The sequence below is a fragment of the Hyposmocoma kahamanoa genome, unplaced genomic scaffold, assembly GCF_003589595.1.
Source record: "Hyposmocoma kahamanoa isolate Upper Pololo Valley unplaced genomic scaffold, ASM358959v1 120, whole genome shotgun sequence".
Lineage (NCBI taxonomy): Eukaryota > Metazoa > Arthropoda > Insecta > Lepidoptera > Cosmopterigidae > Hyposmocoma > Hyposmocoma kahamanoa.
Genome location: NW_020653415.1, coordinates 917116 through 939513, shown reverse-complemented (window position 1 = coordinate 939513; position 22398 = coordinate 917116). Strand labels below are relative to the sequence as shown.

The 22398-nt window shown below is 35.9% G+C and overlaps 1 protein-coding gene across 2 annotated transcripts in view; it reads right to left on the bottom strand.

The window, feature by feature from the left end:
* LOC113240092 (ectonucleoside triphosphate diphosphohydrolase 5-like) overlaps window positions 1–22398 on the bottom strand; it is a 57545-nt gene that overhangs the window by 8082 nt on the left and 27065 nt on the right. For both annotated transcript variants that reach the window (XM_026477309.1, XM_026477308.1), the window contains exons 3-5: window positions 6550–6693; window positions 5381–5633; window positions 3426–3517 (exon numbers count right to left, since the gene is read on the bottom strand). In XM_026477309.1, the coding sequence (XP_026333094.1) occupies window positions 3426–3517; window positions 5381–5633; window positions 6550–6693 (489 nt within the window). The remainder of the gene's footprint in view (window positions 1–3425; window positions 3518–5380; window positions 5634–6549; window positions 6694–22398) is intronic.

Sequence of the window (22398 nt, the reverse complement as noted above, 5' to 3'; positions counted from 1 at the left end):
GGGTGGTTTGCATTAATATTAGACATAACTGGTTGACGACTGTACCAACTCAGTTAACCGTGACCATGGGACCTGTAAAGGGCCAGAAACGTCGGTTTGTTTGAAAAAACGAATATACGCGATTTAAATCCGGAAAAATAGTTTCATTTCCTACTATATTACTGTTTCACACATGTTCCGTATCATTTAAATAGGCGGTGTCTTTGATATTGTACTTGAGTTTTAAACTATTTTTGTTGTTACAGCCTTCTTTTGCCTTTTACCTTTTCTTCTGCCTAATTATACAATAAATTTATGTGGACCGAGACGTCTATTTCATTACTAACAACTCTGGCGGTTTACAACCTTTTCAACCCCTTACCTTAAAGGGTTTTAGTTGTATAATTCGTCCTAAGTGTTTATTAACACCCTGTCATACCCCAGTGTTAGTACGAGTCTCCCAAAATGGAATAAACAAAACACGCATTAGTTTTAAGTTACGCTAAACATTATAAGCTTATTGGCACACGTAAAATTTAACACAAAATGCATGACTATAGGATAGATCTTTTTTTATCACATAGATCGAAACCTGTTTGTTGTAAATTCTACCTTATAAGTAATAAAACAATGTTGCAAGCATATGAGTATACAGCATTTTTCTGGTCCTTGCAACTAAAAGGAATCGACTATAATAGTTTTGTTGCTGTACCTATCAGCTGATGAAATATGTACAATAAAAATCCCATAATTCTCGGACCAGTGTTCACTAGCTAATTTCCGTGGATATTTTTATTATTTAAGTGTCCGATTTTTTATCGTGCAATATTATCATCGAGTATGTAACCAGAAAAAAATAGAAACGAAATGTCATTTAATTTGTTTGAAAACTATTCTGCCAAATCATTACGGTGACAACTGCGCTCCAATTGGCCAGCCCGAATCCAAAACAATTGACGGGTGTCGTTAATTGTTTCACTTCAAATAGACAAATTTAACGTAAGCTTTGCTATAATGGAAAACGACATATTTAATATTTAATTACCGATGAAAGAAAAAAAATCCGTTAGTTTTGGAATTACATGTTTTGCTGGTTTTCTCACACCACCGAATGGAACATTGTTAGAGATAATATCTTTATTACAATAAATAGAGAAAATTTTTGGAATATACGGAGACATAATACACGAGACAGTTCTTGGCGTTGTACTATTTCAGCTTCTAATTTGTGATTTCAGCGCAAACGAGAATTGATATAAGGCCCATTTGCCTGATGAGTTGCCAGGGATGGATGGTCCTTATTTCGTCTCTACTTCTGGTTATATACTCGATGAATATTATTTGATATTCGAATATTGCAGCGTGAAATATTATTTAATAATTAAATAATAAATATTGCCACGGAAATTAGGTACTCAACAATAGCCCGAAAATGACCGTTTACACCTTTCAGCATGATTCCCGACCTGTTATTGACTATTAATCGCTTAAATTAAATTAACATTCATACTTACCATAGAAATCTAAATAGGAAAGTAAAATAACAAATTTAATAATGCATTAAGCGCGTACAATTATATATATGTATAAGAAGATATATCGTCGGGGATAGTGCAAAACCGCGTAAGTAGCTTTGGTAAAAGAGGCATTATCTACACAAAACCAAATTTTACAGGTTTTTACTTTTGTTATTTCAATTGCTACGACTTTGATTTCTACACAGTAAGCATTAATTTATGTTGACTACGGACTGTTAGCGCTTCCCGTAAATCTTATTAATTTACTTGTTATGACATTTACGCGGTATTGATTTAACCACTAATTTACCGTAGTAGTAATTGCTACGACTATCATTTTTACACACTAAGCGTTAATTTATGTTGGCAACGGACTGCAAACAATAGATTCCCGTAAATCTTGTTAATTTACTTGCCACGACATTTACGCGTATCTGATTTGGCCGCGGTAAGCGAGTAAGTTACGCGGTATTGAAATCAAAGGCATATTGTTATTTACCGATTTCTGGCTTTCTGTTAGTCAATTGCAACTGGCGTAAAGAAGGCGGCTCCCAATCATACAACTACGTGCACTAGCATGCACAACTCACATTGGTTACATGTTTCAGATACCCGGAATTATTCAGTGCTTAGTGCGGAATTGCACTATCCCCGACGATATAAGACACGCGGGACTTGTCAACTTATGTCTCAGGATGACGGGCGCAGTACCCCTCAGATCTTTGCGATTTAAAGCTCTGAGAAGCACTGCAACTGTTAGGCTCAACTCACACTGGCGCAGAGTCGAAGCGTCTCGACGCGTCATGTTTTCCGCCTATAGCATATTCATCTCTATTTTCCCATTATTAAGGTACAAATTTGCGTAATGCAAATATGGAATCGCGTGTGGGAGCGCGACGATACACGCCTTCGTGTGTCCACGCTTGGCTAAAGTCGAGCGGGTTCGCGCGTCGCGTTGCGCGCAGTGAATGTTCAAAAGTCTCTGAACTGGTTCAGCACTGTGATCCAGACGCGCTATCTGTTTTGAAGTCGGTTAACTTAAATGGGACCAATACTGATCCTCTTTCCAACAAATAAAGAATCATCAAAATCGGTTCACGTGCCTAAGTAATCGCATAACATACACACACAAAAAAACCCGTCAAATTGACAACATCCTCCGTTTTTAAAGTCGGTTAAAAAGAAATTCATAAATTTTTAATAGAAATAGCTTATTTTTCAAAGTGAAATAATAATAATGATATCTAATAAGCAAAGCAAGTTAAATGTATCTTTTCTCCTATTATATTAAAATTTACAAAAAACCGGAAAGCCTTATTTGCAATTTTGTCAGTGTTTTTTACAGTGTATTTATTGGTTTGACAGGGTAGCGGTGTCCCAAACAATATTGGTACTGTAGCGTCCTACAGTCACACTGTGTCTCTATCGTGCAGCTGTGTTTTCATCCATCATTAAAAAAATATAGAAAAAAAATTGCCAAAATCCTTACGGACACCACATGTCATTAAGACGGGTTAAAGTAGACGTTGCTGTGTTGGGTACCGCCTTGGTTGCAAATTTTCTTCCCCATACGTTTTAGCCCTCGTGTCGTACATTCAATTGAGAACCCTTGACCCTTGAGATACAAAGATCTGACAAAAACAAGCACATAGAAAAATCCGAAAGGTCCGTTGGTTCAATCCGTGGATTAGTTGACATAGCGTTGGCATGGTATGCTAGAAGACGTCGGTTCGAATCCGGCCGGATCCGGATTTGTATTAATAATTATAACGTATATTACGATGTTGTCTAATATTCATATATCATTTAATGTCAACTTTATACCCCGATATTATACTTGTCTTACTATACTTTGGTTATAGAGTTACACTTGGTTATTCACCGGTTAAATAGAAAAGTGGTAAAGAAAGGATATAAAAGGATACTTACAGTGTAATAAGTTTACTGTATACCAAATGAAGATGCCTTCGTCCGAACCCTCCATGATCTCCACGCTGTTCGTACCAACTGCGTAGCCCAAACTGGAAAAGTGTCAAATAATATAACGTCCTACTTCAATATACGTAAACGGGGTTATTTATAAAGTACTAACAACCTCACAGGTCTATATTATTAACATCATAAACAACAACTGTTGTTCAGGTAGAGGTCAAATGTGCACATATTTTATCATAAAAAAGAAAAGCTGATATCTTTTTAACTGCCTCCGTACGATTAACCTTTACCGGGCTGCCACGCAGAGGATCCAAGTTCGGTTCCGGGCCGGGAGAAGTATTTGTATGACCTACATTTGTTTCTCTTGTGAGTTTGGGTGTAATTTGTGGTTGTCTATGTGTGTGTCCATGGCACCCGCGACACAGGGTCTCCCTAGTGTGGGGCTATGGTGAGTGTCCGTTATTGTTATTATTAATTCATAGGAAGCAGCTTGAGTTGGCCAGAAAAAGCAGTATGCAAGATAAAAAACGTCGATTGTGTGTAGAAACTCCCTATTTGGGTCATAAAATCGCAAATGTATAATATTGATAAATATATTTATAGAATTTTATTCGAAATTAATACACACACCAGCGCATTTAGCGGAACAAAAGGAAGAATATAAAATAATAACGATTATATTTAAATAAATAATAATTAGGCATAAATTATCTTATAACATCAACTTTGTAAAGCCTTACTCAAACTTTATTGAAAAAAAAAAAACGAAATCCAAACTAAATACATTTTCCTTAGATTTTGTAATAAACAGAAACGGTTGAAAATGTTAAAATAATGACAGTGTAAATAAACGAAAGTTTAATATAGAATAAAGTTTTTTCAAATTAAGTTTACAAGTATTAATACGACCTTAAAACAAATTAACACGACAGAACGGAACAGGGAGTGAAGTTTTAAATATTTTTTTTTATGTTTTATGTTTGTTCGGTCTTTGTATCAACAAAAGAAGCCAAATTTGTTTTCAAACTAGACCTACAACTAAAAAAGTAAAATCACCGACCAGTCGTTTGAAAAAAGACTGCATTATTTCGGAGTGTTTACGTGTGTTTTTATAATAATGTTCGGTTTACAACCCGACCGAAATAATTGCAAACCTTTCGCTAAATCATACGAAAAACTTTGTAATGGTCAGTATTTAGAATGAGAAAATAACAATCCGAATTAGGTATATTTTTCTAATTGTGATTGTTGTTGCGACGGTACTCAACGGGCGAAGACGGGGTGACGTAAGACGAAGAGGGAGGGGAGTCAAAAGTTTCGTTCGGGTTATACCTAGTAGACTAGGAGGATCGGCAAGCATCAACTTATTGCCTCCGTGGCCGAACGGTTACCATGCCTGACTGCCACGCAGAGGTCCCAGGTTCGATTCCCGGGCCGGGCGAAATATTTGTATGACCTACATTTATTTCTCTCGTGAGTTTGGGTGTAATTTGTGGTTGTCTATGTGTGTGTGTCCATGGCACCCGCGACACAGGGTATCCCTATGTTGAGTTTGTGCGTTATTATATTATATATATTTTATATTAAGTAGCAGTAGAGCCCCTTGCGAAAGAGTTCGTCCAGGATAGTACTGCCACCTTACCTATTTCTGCCACCAGCGTTCCGGTTTTGAAAAGGGTAAGGGTGCTGGTGAAATGACAGGCACAAGAGACTTGTCAATGTCTCAAGGTGAAGGACGCAGTAGCAGTGCGCCTCAGATCTTTGCGATTTAAAGCTCTGATTGGCACTGCAAGTGTTATGAATAGGCGTGTAGCTTACCATCAGACGCACGACTTGTTCGTCCCGTCACTTAAAAAAAAACTTATTGCTGCTTTATCGAAGTATGAATTGGTAATAAAATGTTCCTCAACAGTGTTCATAAGAAAATATTTACAAAGTAAATTACTTACTGAGAAACGGCAATAGCAACATGACGTATCAATTCATTCGCTTTCTCCTGAGGCAGTAATCTCAAGCCGGCAGTCGCTCGCACAATCAGTGGAGTGTCCTTTCTCTTTTCAGGCGGCGTTAGGAACTCCGCCTTTTGTATTAATTGTACTATTGTATCTGCCCCCTTCGCGGGGTCATTGGCGAATGATGATAACCCTGGTTTGGATTGTGCGAAAAATTCTTCTACTAGATCTAGATTTGCTGGTCCGAATACTGGAAATTAATATAAAAAAACTTTGTCGGGGTTGGGCCCCACAGGACGTGCATTGGGTCGATACTGAACTTGTTTTGTATAAGGTATAGTCAACGCGCTTGAAAATGAAGCGCGATGACCATACCCTATATAAAACACACTTTTAGTATAAACGCAATGCTAAAGCGTGCTTATACAGGGTGTAAATTTGAGACGGGGTAGCAAGGCCAGCTACCTTAATCGTTGTAGTTACAGGAAAACGGTTCTAGACGACTATCCATGAATTTTGAAGATATTTTAATTGGCTTTCACAGATTTTGAAAAAATGGTACAGTCAGCAAGATAAAAGGCAATTTATACAAAACTTTTTTTTTATGCCATTCGGTCCAGTCTCTGGTAAGGATCAATAGTCTCTATGGGACCAACTAAGGTAAGAGTACTCGAAATGTCAGAAATCGAAAAAAAACTTTTTGCCATGGATTTTCTAGGGTCATATTTAGTAATCAGTTATTCTAGGTAGTTAAGGAAATTAACAAATTCCTTAACGTAACTACAACGATTAAGATAGCTGGCCTTGCTGCCTTGTCTCAAATTTACACCTGTATATTACTGGACTGGTCTAACCCTAAAATCTTCCCAAAAATGTAGTGGCATTATTTTCAAAAATAGAAGACGCCAAGCGACACAATGCAAGACTAATACAGTAATTTCCCATTATTATCGTGTTTATATCTAAACTAAGGTACCGTCAATGCTCATGCTCGCGCCTGTAGAGATAACTTGCGTGACGTCATTTTGTGGGAAAAAATCGACAGCTAAAACACACACTGACACAGCGTCAGTGTCACTTTGTCATCAAGCTAAGCCTGCTATTGCTGGCAACAATTCAACATACATCGTACGTATGTATGTATAAATATTCAATCAGTAGCTCACCAGTAAACGGTACTCGGAACTTGTATGCCAGCACTCTGGAGCCGGAAGAACCGGCGTCGATGATTACAGCATGATGATGCACACTCTCGTAGCCCAGGCTCTTCGCAAGACCATCGAACCACTGTGTCTGGCCCGCGAACAGCCCTGAAATATATCAAATAAAATTTTAAAAATTTCATATAAGGTACTAAGTTTTAGAAACTCATTACATCGGAAGGTTGACAGAATTGTCATTACAATCTTGACTAAGATAAATACCTTGAAATTTCTATTTAAGATGAACGTGTTAATGAAGCTATATTATAATAACGTAAACAACATAATTAGTAAAGGTGACGACTATGACTATAATGATTAAGATTACCATGTTACAGAAGTTCTTAAAGTGCCACATTCATTGTTGGCCTGTTGACTCCTAAAGTACTACATTCATTGTTGGCCTGTTGACTAACACAGCCCACACATCTAACATATTTGCTAAGCAAAACCTAACCGCTTCTCGTTAGAAGATACCGTTCGTAAGTAAGTAAATCGTAAGTGATAATCGTAGACGGAATAGAGTGAAGCACTATGACGACGACTTTCTTTTTGCTCGCTGGCTATATAAAGATTCGAGAAAGATTGACGCGGTAATTACAGGATTTAACAGCTCGGTATTTAAAATATTATTAACCGACCGCCTTAAGAGTTCTGCGACTAAAATGAGCATAACACCTCACAGTGTTTCGAAATGCCTTCAGATCGGACATTTTGAGTGAAGCTTAGCAAGGAATACGTGTTAATATTCTAAACGCAGGACGAAAACTCCCATGTACCAATTTTATATAGTTTTGGAGAAAACTTAGTTCTAAGTTCTTCGATTTTTATACTTAGAAATTACAAAAATGATAACTCAAAAAATAAAAAATACCACTAAATATTTAAAAACGTCATTTTAACAGGAATTTCAAGCACTATTCAAGTAACTTTGCCACTTTTCCAAAATACTACCGTTAGTTACGAAAATCGAGAATTTCCTTAAAACGGTTATATTTTTTTTCTTTGTTATTTCGCGACAGTCGCACCCAGAAATCATTAAAATAAATAGTTAACCATGCATACTATTCTCACAAAAAAAGCAGATGTTAGTGCCGTGAGACATTGGAGATATGCGTTTCTATGTTTTGTGTTTCTAATAAAAAATTAGAATACAGTGAATAGCGACATCTCTCGCCAAGACTGGTAGCTGTAAAGGTACTAACTGGATGATAAATATTTCATAGATTTCTCATAGATGGCGCCACGACTAAAAAGTCGTTGAAAAGCCAAATACAAAGACACGACGCAAGCACATAGAAAAATCCGTGACGTCCGCTGGTTCGTTCCGTGGCTTAGTTGGTATAGCGTCTGCACGATAAGCTAGAAGACGTCGGTTCGAATCCGGCCGGATCGACGGAATTTTTTCTAAGTGGTCGATCTTTGTATTAATAATTGTTATGATACAATTTCAACTGGTGACCTGTGATCAATCTGCGAAACAAAACAATTCACGAAGTGAAATGTTTTCTCCATAAAAGAAACTTGCGTAAAACATGTTTTAATTGTATGGTAAACCAAAATGCAACATCACTAAAAAATAAAAGTTCTCATCGCGTAAATAAATATGGTGACTCCCTAACAGCACTACAAACTTGCAAAATGGTAACTTATTATTATTGATTGTTTTCTGCCTCCGGAGTGAATTTTTAAAGTTACGAAAATTAAAAATGGAGGATAAAGATTTGTGTAATAAAAATATTTTAGCATTTTTGTTTTAGGTTTAAACTAGTAAAAAACGATTACCGCAAACAGAAAATTTTATTTTTACTATTTTTAATAGATATATCGAGTTCTCAGGTTTTTGCGATTGATATCTAATAATGATTAGATATCTTTTTCGATTAGATCTTTAGATTTCCAATGGGAAATAAAACTAGTTTTCGGATCTAAATAGAATTTATTTGTTTTTTCAAACAAACCAACGTTTCAGATTTGTCTCATATCTAACGGCTGACAGCCAGCAGAGACCATGAGACTTGTAAACTGACCGCAATGTTGATTTTTTTTTAAACTAAATACGCTATTTAGTTCCGAAAAAAATAATTCATTTCCAAATTAAATATACTTCTTCATTCACCAGCTGATTATTTTTTTTGTTGCACCTTATATAAACCTGTCGTTTCTCAAATGTTACCAAGTCAGAGGGTTATTAACGTAAGGCATTCGTATTAAATTTAATACAGGTCGACGTTAATGTCGATTCACACTAATGAAAGCTAAACGATTCCCATAGACCTAAACTAAGCAGTAGGTACACAATTATTTACGTCTCTTTCTAAATGATGAACGAAGTAACTACAAGATTTCATAGTTCGGCGCTCTAAAAAGCGAAGTGTTCGCTGCGAAAAGGAGGCAATGTGAAATTTGTTTCTATTTTTTATATTAACAAATTAAACTAAATTGTACTGCATAGACACTTCTATATCCTAATTCCGTTTTTCTATAGATCCTACGAATAGAAAAACGGAATTCGATGAATATTTCTATTTGTGTACATGTGGAACTAAAAATTGAGTTCAAAGTCAGAGTTGTCAACGTAGCCAACCCGTCTCTAGATAAGAATAAGTAGTAGACAGATAGTACATATATTCTAAAACAGTACATAAATTCCAACATTAATACGTTAATGTATCACCATAGGTTATATATTTACGAGTATATGCGTTACCTATTAAAAGAATTTATTCTGGCAAATAAATTACGGAGTACGGAATCATCACACTTATCGACACGGAATCGCATTAATCCGGCCAGAAAAAGCTTTTGTGCATTTCGCATCAACGACGATAGGTCGGCAACGATCTATGGGTGTTCTCCACAGATACATATCTAGATATGACTGTTGTGTTCTCCGTCCGACATCCACCGGTCAATTATGTAACATACAAACTGAATACGAGCCAAAATCTTTAAATCATGCCAAATTCTCGCGCATTCCGCGGAAGATTTTGGCGCGTATCTAGTTTATACTCGTATATTACACCATTAACCATAAAGTTCATTATGCTAAGTACAATATCGTTACAAAAATTCGCTTCCATTTCGTTCTACCGCAATATAAATTGAGCCTTAGCCTTATAGCGGCAAGTGTGGTACAAAAGCTCGGCTCAAGTCGTAAGTATAGTGACACCCGTAGTTACGCAAATTGAAACCTTTCCACCTACTCTTGCTATAACGTCTGCCAAAGTATTTGATTTAAACCTAAGCAAGTACATAATGTACTCTCAAGAACGACTCCATAAATGATATCAGCAAGTCACAATTAGCCAATAATAATGTTTATAAAATTACAATGCAGTATACGATATATACACATTGACACTAGCGATATGAACGCAAACAATTAAATATTACCAACATACTATTAATCATACTATCACAATTTAAACACAACCTAATGTATGAAATATGTACTTGCAATTGAATCATGTTATGCAAACAAATGACAATACAAAGTAACAGTGGCGAAGGACATATAATATGATTACCAGTACGCATTGAACGGACAACGTATTCCATGCATTTGCTGCGTACTTTCTCCAAATAGCCACCCTTCGCCATTGTATACAGGTGTAATCGTTAAGTGTGTGTGTCCAGGCGAATATTCCGTAAACATAAGAGATATCAGAAATCCTTTAAATTAATATCTTTAGTACGTTACCTAGTGATTAAAACGACATCAATAACTTATTACAAATAAAAATATAAAGCTACAAGTTTAGATTCACTTAGAAAAATAGAACGCATACTTCCCGATGTGGTGGAAAAAAGGTATTTATACCGTTGTACGCGGATGGGCTCCAACGTAAAGAATCAAATATGAGAAGACCTGAATGTGGAAAATGTGAACGAGTGATCAACGGCCTGCAAAAAGTAAGCTGCATTTTTTGTGCAGCGGACTCGGGGTAGTTGGTTGCCCAGGATAGAAGGCTCGTCTGGTGTTCAGCGAACCCCACATTCGGAGTCAGGGGACCGAGGGCCTGTACAGGGCGCGACCGGCGCTGGTGGGGTAACGGCGCGGGCGCGGACGAGTGCAATAGCGTACCCGTACCTACAGCGGAGAGGAGAAACACTCCGGGGGTTTAGTGCGGTCGGGCTGGTCCCCTTCAGGGTTCAGCCCAGTCCCACATAACTCCGGCTCTGCCCCCACGGGGCCGGGATATCTGTAATCAGATTCCCCCGAATTAACAAAAAAGCTTCTCTACGTTTGTCATATTAAATGTATGAGAGCGTTTACGTTATTAAATTTTGGATACTTCTAGTTTTAGTTTTAAAAGTTATTGAGGTCGCTTTACTCATACTTTTGATATCTTGATATATCTTATATTTATAGAATAATCGCCTGGGCACACTTAAGGATTACACCCTGTATGTATACGTGAACTAAATGCACTAATGAATACCTGTCAACAAAAGGGGAAATGTACGCACGAGAGGCACTTGAGTTATATTTGACATAGCTCAGCGTGTACGCTCTGTAACTCTTATGGAATCTTGTATATAAATCTGGAAAAGAAACTTAAGAATGAACTCAAAACCGTAGCACTCATAAAAATGATTGTAAAACCCCTAAACATCGGGCATGTATTAGATCAATCAACTTTTTACCTACACACAAAAAAAATTTCATAAGCAAGTTTTCGTATAATCCTAATATGAATTGATATTACGATATTCGTCATATAAGTTATATCTTAAGATGTGTAACGACATTTAAAAAGTTGATTAACCTTAACTGTGTAACTCGAAATTCAGCCTGAAGTTAAGACAGAATCGCCATATCCTATTTTCTAAACCCGTTCCTGAACTTCAATTCAAACTGTCAATGGTGTATGGACCCTTTCGATCGTCATTCCAAATTCAATACTGTATTGCATTTTCTACAATGTGTTACAAGGTGTAAGTTAATATTTTAACAGATCATTGTAAACCATGTATAGGGCACAGCAAACTAGAGAGGAGGACGTACTTATAATCAAAAATCAAACTAATAATTAGGTCTCGGATTAATATGTAATTACATATTTTTGATTTGAATGTTTGACGTACTTTAATTTCTTTTCTACATAAATAATGATAATCAGAACCAAAAAATGTAACTTTTATTTTCCATATTTACAGTTTTAGACCATATTTCTACACGAAACTTGCAATAATCCATTCTTTCAATATTAAGTAATATTTTATTCAATTTAAAAAAATAAAGATGAGTGCGTGCTTGAAAAAAAAGTTTTAATACACGAAAAAAAATTAACAGTGTGCGGAAGGTTAAAAGACAATGTAGACGTGACCTAATCACTTGCAGACTTGTGCAAATTTAAGTCTGTTTTAAATTTAAATTTGCAGCCGGTACAAAGCGTTGTTCCGATCAAACTGACAGAATTTTAATTTTGAAAATTTAAAAAAACGTGTAATTGTGTATTGTAACAATAACAGTAACGAAAATGAGTTAAAAGTTTATTAGTTAATTAAAGTGAATTAAAATATGTTTCATTTTTTTATAATAAAGCGTAGTGGACTACGCTAGAGCAACTATCTAGTGGAGATATTTTTCCCATATTTTAAGATTTTTTTGCTCATTTATATGTATATATTTTGTAGTTTGCACTACATATTTATCCGAACGTTACTAATCATTATCCTGAGTAAATTCTGAAACAGCGTAATAACATTTTTCTATTATCAGTTTCTTTACTTTTTTTATAAATATATATAATATAATGTTAATGTAGTCTCTCTTGTCTCTCCATTATCCACTTGATGTGTTGTACTACACGCGGGGTGGGTACCTGGAGGACTATATATAGGCTAGACCTAGTTTAGGCTCCAGCCTCCCATAAATGTAACTAACTAATCATAGTACCTTATTGTTATATGCGTCATTTAGCTTTGTGAGGAGAAATAAAAATAATTTTGTATTTGTATTAATTAGTACGCCCGACATATATAAATGTCTAGTAAAAAGTATTGAGGAATCGTTTCCCGCCAATTTTATTTTCAAATAATTATTAAGGTCCTATGTTTAAAAAATATACCATTCGAAATTCAAATAGTTGTGCAAAGCCAAAAGTGCAAAACTTTCCGTGTGCCTCATGTATATAACTCGAAAATTTACGTAGTAGAGTAATAAACAAGTCATTTCTTCAATCAATAAAATAAAAAATAAAATTAATAAACATAGTAGTACTTTTCAATAAAACTGCATGCCATTTCTATACCGGGTGTTAACTTTATTGCGCTACATCCGAAGGGGTGATTCAGAATCGATAAAACAATACGGAAAATACCTTATATTTACATTTTCCTATTGAAATACTAACTCTTATTACCAATACAACATTCCATGAGTAATTTAAGATTTTTGAGAATAAAACAATTTTTTTACCACTACTGTGACCAGTGATTTACTCTATGAGTTTTTATGGTTAAAATAAGATCAAATCTGACCTCCATCTCACCTGATAGAAAAGTGACTATGATGTCGACGATCACACCTATTAAATATCGACTTGAAAATATCGAAATTATAGAATCGACAGGTTGGGAATTACACTTCAATGACGTACGCCATATAAATGTGGAAGCGTAATACTTCGTGTAAATCGATAGTACATCCACAATACAGGGGTTGAAACCCTAGCCTACGCCTAGTACTCCGATGAAGAAAAAGGGATGATGGAATGACATCATGCAACGTCGCACATTATTCGTGGTATCTGCTGTAGAACACTGGTAAGCAGGCAATTTCTATAAGTGCTAGACGAAGAGATGGAGAGAGAGAACCAATTTGGAAAATTAGCTGTTCTAAAGTTCCTGACTGGGTGTTCCGGATAGTGCTGTGGAGTTAATTTCATTGCTCTACTACTTTTAGTGCAAGGGATTCCATAGTTTGACGGATAATTAAATGATGTGGTTGTCTAGCACAGATATTTATTAATTATACCTTTCAGTTGTATCGCATTTAGTTAACCCCTGTATTGTCAATAAAAAGAAAAATAATTCACGGTTGTAATTTTGTTTGGAATAACAAAACACTACTCCACACAAATTGCAATATAACACAGTGTATACATGTTTCAATGATTAGAAAGATAAGAAAGCAATTTTATTTATCCTGTTTATGTATTTTCGTTCGCTTATTACTAATATTATTCTTATTTATTTCCCATTCATAATTGTTAATAAAAAACGATTAAAAAGAAGGATGGCGCCATCCCGTGTATTTTGTGACCCAATGTTTTTGACGACGTGCATTAAAGAGACCAAGAGAAAAGCTAATTGAGTACAGCATGTAGAAGCAGGCGTTACATAGTTGAAAAAACAACAAGTTTTCAGTTTGTTCCCCAAAATAATAAAGAGCTTGCTGAATATTCCTAAATCTGCCAAACTCTGGCACATTTAGTACAACGTTAACATGTTCTGTCGCAACGAAAATTAATAAAATTAAATCTGCCCAAATGGCAGAAATCTGCCGCAAATGGGCACAGTGTTCTTATTTTCAAAGTGGCATTGGCAAAACGTTCCTTTGCTAACTTTCGTACTCTCATTTAAATATTGTCTAAACATTTTTGTCACATTGTGTTTTATTTTTTACTTTATGTCATTATTGTTTACTTGACTATTTGATTAGGTATTTTATAGTTTTAACGTTTTATGTGTGTACTACAAAATAACCAGTACTTTAGGTAAGTAAACATTCAATTATGTTTAATATGAAACGTACATACAAGAAAGTTACCTAATCTATCTATGGTCGAGTCTAACATACATTGTTTTACAATTTTGCTCTGGACTTCTAAAAACATACAAAAATATATTAATAACTAGTTATAAACCAAAACGTAAAATTATAGTATCAAAGTATATGAACGGCACTTCGTTGATTTTGGATCAGCTTTCGCCATCCTTCTTTGGAAAAGGTTTTGGATTATATATGGCTTGCTCAATGACGTTTCGATGACGTGGCCGAATTCAGCAAATTTCTAATTTTAGCTGCTTTAATTGGTATATTTCAAGATACCAGGATCCCAAATATGCTAATTTCATCTCAGTTGTGTGTCGGAGTGTCAATGGCAGGATTTTGTACGTTTGGTATTATTGTGAGCGGCTAGCCATCGAGTTGACTTTGAAATTTTTGGTGTTTTGCCTTTCAATGGCGAGTTGACGACACGTCGATTTTATAGTGACGTAATTAATATTATATATATTTATTATGAAGACTAAATTGTTGACTGATTTTGACTCATTGAGTATATAACCAGAAATAGAGACGGTAAGTCATTTAATTTGTTTGAAAACAATTCTGCCAAATCATTACTGTGACAACTGCGCTCCGACAATTGATAGGTGTCGTCAATTGTTTTACTTCAAATCGACCAGTTTAACTTGAGCTTTTCTATAATGGACAAAAATTGAAAAATTACATATTTAATATTTAATTACCGATGAAATGTGATTACGTTTGTCTTTTAATTAGATGTTTTGCTGTTTTTCCTACACCACCGAATAGAAAAGCGCCTCATAATTAGAGATATTATCTTTATTACAATAAATACTGAATATTTTTGAAATATACGGAGACTTACACATAGGTCAGTTGTTGGCGCTGTAGGTACCCCAGCTTTCTAATTTGTGATTTCAGTGCAAACGAGAGTTGATATTTAAAAGTGATATAAGGCCCATTTGCCTGATAAGTTGCCAGGGATGGATGGCCCTTATTTCGTCTCTATTTCTGGTTATACACTCGATGTTTTGACTATTCAAAAGTGCTTGTGAGTCAGGGTTACTTGAATAAAACTTTATTTATCACTAAACGAGATAAAAATTAAAATATGCATAGTAATTTAAAAAAGGCCACATCGATCGTACGTGGTTGAACGAATGAATGTCATCACTGCCATTTCTCTGACACTCTATTGAGACTCAACTGCCATTGCAACTATATTTTAGCAGAACAACAAATATTATCATAATTGCAATGTAATCTCAGTGGTGTCTCGGTGGAATTACAATGACCAATGGTTTCAAGAAAATTAGAAGACTTAGGGCCCAAGTAGAATTCCAAAGGACGAGAGCGACAGATGCATTACCGGACACAAAGCATACTAGACACTACGTACTTATTACGTCCCAAAGCTGTTAAGTGATTCCGTGTGGCCGTTCCAATAAAGACGTGACTCCACGATGCTTCTTAGAGCTGCGCAGATATGCTCACATAATCTTTTTTTCAAAAGACACTTAGCAGTTGCCTGCTCTCATCTGACGGAAGGGCCAGCTGAAACCTCTTAACCCTTGTGTAATGAATTATAAGTAGCGGACCTGAGGACGTCCCGTCAGGCAAGGACGCTACTGGACTTTCGCTAAAAGGGCATGCTATACGTAGGGTAGGGACACGGAAAAACTATCGATATTTTTGATATCGAGTCCTTTCAATATCCATACTTTTGCACTCGATATTTTTCAGGTGTTAGTATTTTTTTCGTTCCGTAAAATTCCAACTTAGTTCTTTTTGCTTATGGCGGTGCCCTTGTTAGATTTCGCCGGTGTTGAGGTTTTTTTTTAATACCGAGTGACGGGACAAACAAGTCGTGCGCCTGGTGGCAAGCGACACGCCTGTTCATAATAGTGGCAGCGCCGCTCAGTTTTAAATCGCAAAGATCTGAGGGGCTCTTCCACTGCGCCCGTCATCCAGAGACATAGGATGAAAAGTCCTATGTGCCTGTAATTTCACCAGAACTCTTACTCTTCAAAATCAAAACGCGGTTAAATAGATAGTAGGGGAGAGCGGGGCTAAAAGTTACCGGGGTAAGTTGTTCCGATTGAAATAGCTCCAAGAAGAAAAGAGATAAATATATGTTCAGAGTGCGTCGTAAAATGGTACGATGCAGCGCACCGACGGCCGCCATATTAGTCCGGCCAGTGCCATCTTATGGTGTAGCTGTGTTAGTGTGTATGCTTCTGATCTACGTGAGTAAATATTTTTATATTTGTTATTTTTGGTTAATTTCACCGACTTTGATTGTTAGCCTTTAGTTTATTTGTGTGTTTGTGTAAAAATATAGCTAGTATTGATATGCTAACGTCAAAACTAAGTTTGTTTAATAACCTAACCTATCATTTTGCTTTACGTGGAAGCATGTCATTTGGGGCTAGATGTTACTTTTCTTTGGGGCATGTTGTGACCCGGAACAACTAACCCCAATGAATTGAAAGTAGAAAAGAAGTGCTAATTGAGGTTATTTTATTGCAGCATGCGGAATTACAAGAGAAAATCGAGTCGAGGTACTATTTCTCAAGAACTGATGCAAAGAGCAGCAGATGCAGTAATCAAGGATGGGAAAAAAATTAAAACTGTTGCTAAGGAACTGGATATTTGTCATATGACATTGTCCAGATTTGTAAAGAAGTTGAAGTCGGGAGAACATCCGAAAGTTGGCTATAAAAAAGTGAGATTGGTTTTTAGTCCAGAACAGGAAAAAGAGATGGTAGAGTATTTACTTAAATGTTCTTCAATATTTTTTGGTCTATTACCAGATGAAGTTAAAAAATTGGCATACGAATGTGCAACGAGATTTAATGTGCTTGATATACCATCGTCTTGGCATAAAAACAAATCAGCTGGCCGAGATTGGTTAACAGGCTTCTTGAAAAGAAATCTTGAGCTTTCGATTAGGACACCAGAATCGACAAGTGCAAGCAGAGCAACATCTTTTAATAGATATAATGTCAACGAGTTCTTCACAAAGCTGTGCAAAGTATTGGACACTTACAAGTTTTTACCCTCAAGAATCTACAATTTAGATGAAACCGGAGTTACCACAGTGTTAAAACCCAGGAAAATATTAGCAAAAAAAGGCGCTAAGCAAGTTGGAGCACTCGTATCTTCAGAACGAGGCACTTTAGTTACTGTGGAGCTGGCAGCAAACGCATTGGGAAATACAGTTCCTCCTATGTTTATTTTCCCAAGACTGAAATATAAAGATATATTTATAAAAGGTGGGCCACCGGAATCCATCGGTGCAGGAAACAGCTCTGGCTGGATGACAGCTAAAGAGTTTCTCATATATATAGATCACTTTATAAAACATACCAGACCTACTCCTACAGATCCGGTTTTGTTATTACTCGACAACCACCAATCTCATGTCGATATCAATGTGGTAGAGAAAGCTAAAGCAAACTCAATTGTTATGCTGTCGTTTCCTCCACATTGCACCCACCGTCTCCAACCATTGGATGTTGGAGTAAATGCGCCATTCAAAAATTACTGTGCGAAAGCCCAGGACAATTGGCTACGTAGCAACCCTGGCAAGACTATGTCTATATATGAGATACCAGAAATTGTCAAATATGCGCTGCCATTAGCTGCAACTCCCATCAACATAATGGGCTCTTTTAGGAAGACTGGTATCTGGCCCTTAAATCCCGACATATTTTCTGATGAGGACTTCGCTCCGTCTTTTGTCACGGATCGCCCTTTGCCTGCATCAGATGAATCCAAAGCACCTGTTCTGATCCCGGACAACAGTGATGGCAATGACAAAAATGCTCCTCTTACTGATCATAGAGAAATTTGGGATGAGCCAGGACCATCTTGGGCTGGATTACCACCGAAGTCCTGTACAGAAATACCTGTTGGTTTCTCCCCGGAAATAGTCAGGCCCTTTCCAAAGGCACCACCGCGGATTGGAAATAAACGACGCATAAGGAAAACTGCAATTTTGACAGATACTCCAGAAAAGCAAGCCCTGGCGGAAGAACAATCCAAGAAAAGGAAGAAAGATGTAGAGAAACTGTGTAAAGATAAAGGTAAAACTAAAGGAAAATGGAAGTGCAAAGGTAAGGGAAAGGGGAAGTTCGCTAAACGACAGGTTCTACAAAATAAGGACGAAAGTTCTGATGAAGAGGATAGTTTGGAATACTATTGTATCATCTGTTGCGACAGCTACTCTAACTCTCGTCCTGGTGAAGAATGGGTTCAGTGCCTAGAATGTAAGAATTGGGTCCATTCCAGATGTCAAAAAAAAAGGGATTTGTTAAATTGTGCTTCAGATGAGTCACTTGATGATTTGTTTTAAGTGTCCTTAACAATTATGTAAATGATTCATCAAAGTCTGATTATAAATTAAACTCATACGTTCCTAATTTAAGACTGATTAGCTCATTTAGCTGTTAATTTGAGACAAATATTACGTTTAATAGTACAATTTATAGGTGTCATACAATAGTGATTATGTATGTTGTACAAATTGTGATTTATTCATATATATGTGTGCCCAAATTGTGGTTCAGACAAGTCATTTGATGACTTATATAAGTGTTCTTAAATATTTTATAAAAGGTCCATCAAAGGTTTATTATAAATTAAAGTAACTAGTACGTTCCTAATTTGAGACTGATTACCTTATTAAGGTGTTAATTTGATACAAAGATAATGTTTAATAGTACAGTTTATAGGTGTTATACAATAGCACATTGATTATTCCAAGATATTAAAACACAAAAAAGTTTTTTTTATAATTGTTTTGTTAAATTTAGGTATATAGGCAAAGTTACTCGTTACTTTTAAAATATTGTTGCTTAATATTTAAATATATTATTAACTATTCAAGTAATTGTTTTCTTCATCAAACATTCCTCTTATAGACCTAGTAACAACTTGCCCCAGCGCGATAACAACTAGCCCCAAGCGGGGGCAATTTGTTACTTTCTGACTTTTCGTATATAAAATTTAATTTAAAAAAAACTGTTTAATGTGCACCCAAAAGTCTTTCAGAATTTGAAAATAGAATATATTTACCAAATAATGAACTAGCTTTAATTATATTAATAGCACATACTCTACGTAATATTTAAGGTAGTTTGAAAATCGGCACTTTTAGCCCCGCTCTCCCCTACTTCCTTGGACGAACTCTTTCACAAGGAGGTTTACTGCTACTAAATTGACATCCAACATGGTTATTCAAAACAAATGATAATGTGCGTGTCACACAGTTCATGTCATACTAGCGCAACTTGCGCAACAACATTATATATTACGATTTTAATTGAAACCATTGAGCTATTGATATAAACAATTTAAAAAAAAACGTTGCTTACTTCATAAGTCGATACCTCCAATTAACTTTTTTATTAAAAATTTAACTGCCTCCGTGGCCGAACGGTTACCATGCCGGACTGCCACGCAGAGGTCCCAGGTTCGATTCCCGGGCCGGGAGAAATATTTGTATGGCCTACAGTTATTTCTCTCGTGAGTTTGGGTGTAATTTGTGGTTGTCTATGTGTGTGTGTCCATGGTACCCGCGACACAGGGTTTCTCTAGTGCGGGGCTATGTTGAGTGTGTGCGTTATTATTATTATTATTAACAACACGCCAACTCAATTTTTGGACCTGTTTTGTTTTTATTTTGCTTTTTGTTTCTTTATTCTTTTCACAAAATTCGGGAAATCTAATATTGGTAAATAAATATGGCTGTTTACAGAAATAACAGAAAATGACCAAAAAAAAAAGATAGTGTTCATTGGAGGTATCGAAATGTTCTGTTCTGTTTTCAAACGGGAAAAAAAATATCGAAATCGGTTTACAAATGAGTAAGTAGTAATATTGTATGCGTACACAAAAATATTTGAAAACTATAGTCGAAAAAATAATAATAAGGTTAACGGAAAAAGTTCGGTTTTCGAAAGCAGTACGGCTATACTTGCATAGAGATATCGCGCTTTATGTCGCTCTCGCGTAGTCGCGCCCTATCGTGCTAGCCCTAGGTACTGTACTAAGTACATCCTAGCTAATAAAAAAAACAGCTACGTGGTGACGTAGATGTTTCCATATCGACCATTGACAGTTGAATTTGAAAATGCTATATAACATTCATTTCATTTTTGATTGAAAAGGATAACACTGGAAAAAAAAAGTTGTATGTGACTAAAAGTGACAAGAAAGCTGGCAGCTACTTCCGCCAAAGAATACATCTCGCCATCAATAGCGGAAATATTGCAAGCATTCCTATACACGATGACAAGAACGAACCTCAAAACCCGTTCATGGACAATACTCAAATAGTACCAAAAATGTCAGTACTTTTCTTTGTGTCATAGTGCTTATATTGATTCAATGTATAATCATCGGATTTTGTCAGTACGTTGTTGATACTTCTCTATGGAGAAGCAGTGGGCGGCAACAACGCAGGAAACACTGGGAAATCGCACTGTAAAGCCCGTAGTTGGTACTTGTACTACTATATTCTGATATTAATGAAATTACAGGCACATGGGACTTGTCAACTTATGTCTCAGGGTAACGGACGCAGTGGCAGATGTGTGTCTTTGCGATTAAAAGCTCTAAGTGGCAGTACAACTGTTATGGATAGGTGCATCGTTTACCATTAGGGCATGCAAAACTCGAGTGATTTTAAAAACCGAATTTTTCGGTCTTTAATCGGGTTATTCGATATTTTCGGGTATTTTTCAGTTGCCACGCGAATAATTCCTTAAAAGTGTCATTACTTAAAACTAAAAAACACATCAAATCAAAGTATTGTACATTATATTTATTATTTACAGACTTCACAGCTTCAATGAGAGACAAAAAACTAATCTAAAACACTTTTATAAATAAATATGCATATTTAGAGACAAGCAATTAAACACCTTCTTTTTCAATGTGATTCTACATATATAGTGTTTCTAGCCAAATTTTAGCTTGCTGAACATTCGTAAAATTCCCTGAATCTACCGACTCAACTGCAACACTGCCCAGGAAGGAAAACGTCAAACCACAAATATTTTTTTAAAAGTTCTTGTTGCTATAATACTGCTCGCGCCCGCACACTTACTCACTCGAACTACCCAAAGGTTACCTGCACCCTTCTTGCGGACGCCATTACTACACGATAGTCAGGTACCTACCAGAGTTCCTAGCGTTTATTTATCATTACTAATCATGACACGATGACATTATGAGTTACAAATTTATGTTTTAATAGTTTTAAGACAAAACCGAAAATCCCAAAGACCCGGGTTTTTCTTTGCTGAAAACCGGGTTCCAAAATGTTTGCATACCACCAGGCGCACGATTTGTACGTCCCGTCACTTGGTGTTATAAAAAAATAATTTTACGGTAAACGCTGTAACGTCCATGAACGGGTTAAAGATATAAAATTTCAATTTAATTTTTCCTTCCTATTGAGTAGAATAAAATGCAAATGTACCGGAAAAAAGAAATAAAATATGACGGAAGAACTAAATTTATAAGTGCTGAAAACTAGCGGAAAATTGATTACTATCACTACAATTCACCGTTATAGAAAAATGGCAATTGTATTGAAAAAAAAATGTATTGTTATAGCACACAAATTAAACGCTTTTTATACCAAAACTTTTAAACAAAAAAATATCACAGTTCTTATCACTATTATCAAAACACTGTTTTCACACGACCAGCGGCTTGTAGCCTTTAGTAGCCACAACTGACTATAACAAGTAACAACTGTACGTCTGACGTAGCTGTACAGTCGTCGACATTTTTGAATCTAAGTTTTAAGTCTAAATGTTAAACACGCCCTTCGCACTTTAATATCACTAATCAAATGCGATTGTACTGTCGTTGAAACTGACGGTTCACATTCATAGAATGCATTGTTCTTTGATAGTTTACCAATATAAATTCCTGTAATAATTGAACACAAGTGTCATTGTTTTTCTAAGAAATTTCTCTTAAAAATAAATGATTGTATACAATACAAATAAAACTTCCGTATTTATAGTTCACTT